The 4,574-nt window shown below is 34.4% G+C and overlaps 1 protein-coding gene across 1 annotated transcript in view; it reads left to right on the plus strand.

Moving 5' to 3' along the window:
* mdga1 (MAM domain containing glycosylphosphatidylinositol anchor 1) overlaps positions 1–4,574 on the plus strand; it is a 232,265-nt gene that overhangs the window by 84,392 nt on the left and 143,299 nt on the right. The window contains exon 4 of the mRNA XM_016533562.1: positions 632–806. Coding sequence (XP_016389048.1) covers positions 632–806 — 175 coding nt within the window. The remainder of the gene's footprint in view (positions 1–631; positions 807–4,574) is intronic.

Consider the following 4,574-nt stretch of genomic DNA (forward strand, 5'->3'; position numbering starts at 1 on the left):
TGGAGTTATCTGCTTTTGCTATAAAACAAACTTTTAATATGTAAAAAACATACTTTCAGTGAACTTTAATTTTGTAAATTACCTGTATTTGTTTAAGTTATTATTACTTAATCAAAACAACCCAACTGCAGTTTGATTGATATTACTTGGAATGCGCAATAAAAAAACATGATTTCTGAAAAAAAAAATTAAAACGGAGTTATCGGTTTTTGCAAATGAACACTTAATTTCTTAATCATTACAAATTAATTTAAAATATTTTTTAAGACCTGAGTTTTTTATTGATCTAAATGTACAAATACAGTAAAATCTGAGACATAATTGAAAATCCGCAACTTTTTTTTTTTCAATTTAAAAATAAACGGAAAGCTTCAGTTTCTCTAGAAATTTAAAACAAATACAACTTTTGACATAAAATGATTATTTAGGTGGTTCACATTTTCTTGGTTACAATCAAATGTAAGCAAATTGAAGCAAAATAGACACCAAATGCTAAGCGATTCTGTTAATTCAACAACTACGCTGTAACAAGGACACCTTAAAATAAAGTGTAACTGTAAAACATGCTGAAAATAAATGGTTTTTCTCATTTATTATTAGCTCATGAGTCTCTAAATGTCGCCCCCTGCAGGTGCGGTGGACCAAGACAGCAGGCAGCGCTTCCGACAAGTTCCAGGAGACGTCCATCTTCAATGAGACTCTACGGATCCCCAACATCCAGAGAGTGCAGGGCGGCCGCTACTACTGCAAAGCTGAGAACGGGGTGGGGGTGGCTGCCATCAAGTCCATTCGCGTAGATGTGCAGTGTAAGTGATAGGGCCACGATCCCTCCTCTTCCCGGCCTGATCCCTCCAGGATTTCCTGCAGGAGGTGAATCAGTGTGAACTCTCCAGAGCTCCATCTCTGTCCTAGTGCTGGATATCGGTGTGGGAGGTTATGGAAAACAGGAGGGGAAACCATGCTCAGTTGAGCTGGCAAGACAAAAGAGGAAACAAATTGTAACACCCAGCAGCTTTTGAGGAGATTTAATGAGCAGTGATTGATGGACATATGGGCTGCACTGGACAGATGCGTCTGGAGAGTTCAGGTGAATGAATTGGAAGGATCTCGAGTGAGAGTTGAAGCTGTAGTTCAGGCAGGGTCACACTCTTTATGTGTGTAAGGGATTCCCTGCAGTGCTGCCCAGCACAACTGACCCACTGTCCCGTTGAGCCAAGGGTCAGGTCAGCGGCGACAGCCAGACCCCACAAAAAACACCTACAATAGACCCCTTACGCTATCAGATCAACCTCACATTCAACACTAACAACCTTAAGGGGTATTCACTCAGAACTACTTTTGAATTTTAATTTTTACATTTTATTATTTTTTATTAAACTGGATCTCTTCCCAAATCATCTCTCCCTAACATTTTTGTCTCGTTTTAAAATTTCATTCATAGTTTTTGTCATTCAAATGAGTTTTTATTTCGTTATCATCTCGTTTTCGTCAGAAACAATGTAAAAAAAATTAACAGTCTGAGACCTCATTGAAAACCTGCAACTTTTTTCATTTAAAAATGTAAACAAACAGAAAGCTTAAGTTTCTCTAGAACGGTTACATTCAACACTAACAACCTTAAGGGTTGTTCACTCAGAACTAGTTTAGATTTTTTTAATGTATTAAAATTAATTAAATACAATATATTAAAATGTATAAAAAAGTAATAAGCAAAAATATGTACCTTATTTTATACATACATAAATTTTTATTGCTTTTTAAAATCTTAAATATTGTTTAAATATACAGTTCAAAAACCTACTGTAATTTTTGTTATAACATTTTTAGATTATTTATTATATAATAATTTATAGCTATTTATAATTTATATAATTTCACCTTTTTTACATTTTTTCTCTAATTTACATTTAAATTTTATATTAAGTATATTTAAAAAAAATACTCAATTAAAAAAAATATTAAAAACAAACTATGAAATATTCTCAAAAAAGTGTACATATATGATACAATTTTGCTTAAAAAATTAAACACGTATTGTATATCAGAAGTAAACAAAAAAATTACAAAGGTCTTGAGATTCATTTTTATGAGGCTTGCTTCAGAAATAATGGACAGCAGAAAACAGCAAAACAGCAGTCGAAATGCTGCTAATTGGTCAAAAAACGTCCGTTTACTGCATGTTAGCACAGAGAAACAATTAAACGGTTAGCTAAACAGACAATTAAGTGTGGTGGAATGCAAAAACACGTTCTGTGTGAACTGGCCCTTATTCTTTCACCCTCACGGCTTTGCACGTCTCTGTTGCAACATATTGTAACCCCTCACAGACTTTTGTATGCTTAATTTACTTCCAGCCGCTAACACTAAGATTCAGTCAGCGATCTCCCTCTGCGATATTCGACCATCACGCTTCCCCCATGGCCCCTCCTCGTCCCCCAGAGGATGGATGTGTTGTTCCATAGGGTTCCCCGTGGGAGGATGATAATTGTGTAGCAGGTAAACAGGGCAGGCTGACAGCTGCTCTGAGTGGAAGCACTCCTGACGGGTGATGCTTGTTCAATTTTCCCCCACTGGCTCCACACGGCTCTCCGGATGACTTTAGCACCACAACACCGGCAATTAGACTCAGGCTGACCAGAGCGGCGAGGCACGGCTCGGACCACCCACAACAAACACACACACAAAACATCCCCCCTCAATCTTCTACAGCACCAAACCCCATTACTGGGAGAAAAGAGAAGTAAGAGAGCAAGTGTGAGCTGTGAGATGGAAAGGTGAGAGGTACAGAAGGTGTGAGAGATAAAGATGGAAGAATTACGAAAATAAGAGCCTCGGAGTGGCCTGATTCTTTTGTCGGGCTGAATAAAAGATCCATGCCGCTTTTATAGCACAACGCCAGCGTTAGCACGCGGCCGGTTTGACACAAGCAGAATTTTAAGAGTTATTTAGTTGGAAAAGTGATGACAAATCTCTCTCTTTTTCCATTGCCTCATTTTCCTGTGAGGTCTCTATTGGTTCACGGCTACGTCCAGGGGCGTTTTAATGTGTTCTGTTAAAGGGACTTTGATATAACCAGTCACTGTTCCGTGTGTGCTGTGCTAAAGCTGTTTGCCTGATTTTATGTCAGCATATTTCATCTATTTAACCTCAGCCTGGCACATGCTACAGAGCCAGACAGCCTTAGTTAACATCAAAGAGAGAGAGAGATGCAGGAGGAAGTGAGAGGTACAGAGCAGCGATGCACAAAACTACATATTTTCAAAATGAAATAGTCTGCGGTTTGTCAGAATGATTATTCAAATAATTAGGTATAATTAGGCTGCTTTAGGGTTTTGCTTTCAAAAACTACTGGACGAGAGGGGTTAGAGGCATATGCTTAAAAGTAATATCTGTTAACTAGACATGTTGTAAACCGCAATTCTACTCACATATTTTCTTAATTTGTATTTTTGTCTTGTTTTACAGTAAAAATATGTAAACATCATTGAATAGGATATATGTGCTTAATAGGCCTATATTATGCAAAACTGCATAATGTATTAAGAAATGTATTTTCCCTTCTTCTTCACTATATTTTAACCTTATAACAAGAATATTAAAAAAAAGTATTTTTTTTATTAAAACAATGTTATTTTAAATTAAATGTAATTAAAAAAATATTTATATAATTTTTTTTGTATATAAAATTATTATTATTATGGTCTTTTTAGATTTGCACAACTTTGACATACTTTTAAAATATTTTTTAATGAAATTATTTGAATAATTTCATGATTTTAATTAAATTTAATAATTTTATATTTTTAAATATATATTCTCGTTATAAGAATGAGATCTAGCGAAGAAGAAAAAATATCCTTTTTAATATATTATGCAATTTTGTGTAATATATTAAGTAAATGTGTGTGTATATATATATATATATATATGTATGATTTTTTACTGAAAAACAAGACAAAAATATTAAGTAATCAAAATATGTTATAAGCGTTGCATTGTATTGCATGTTGAGGTAATAGATATTATAAAAATTATTATTACTATAATTAAAGAGTAAACTTATTTGAAAATATATATATGAAGACAAGTCTTAATATATTATGCAATTTTGCTTCTCAAGTAAATGTATTAGGGATGTAACGGTATGAAAATTTCATATCACGGTTATAGTGACCAAAGTTATCACGATTATCAATATTATCACGGTTTTGTTAAAATTAGATGAACATTGAAACACACTGAAAACATTTCAATAAGTTTTATATTTGAAAATCAACAAACAACAAATACAATTAGCAGATTTTAAACGATAATACTACCGTCAGGGCATTTTATCATGATTTATCGTGAAACCGGTAATCGTTCCATCCCTAAAATGTATCTTGTTTTAATGATTTGTAGATAGCTGATGAACAAATATTGGGATAAAGGTTTTTTTTGACAGTGCAGTCAGGTGTTGGGCGACTAGTTGATGATCCTGACCAATCCTGTGCAGCTAATGCAGATATTGATGGGAACTGAGAAGCCATTAAACACACACACACACACACACACACACACACACTCAGTAGGTG

The sequence above is a fragment of the Sinocyclocheilus rhinocerous genome, unplaced genomic scaffold, assembly GCF_001515625.1.
Source record: "Sinocyclocheilus rhinocerous isolate Xijiao unplaced genomic scaffold, SAMN03320098_v1.1 scaffold304, whole genome shotgun sequence".
In the NCBI taxonomy this organism is placed as follows: Eukaryota; Metazoa; Chordata; class Actinopteri; order Cypriniformes; family Cyprinidae; genus Sinocyclocheilus; species Sinocyclocheilus rhinocerous.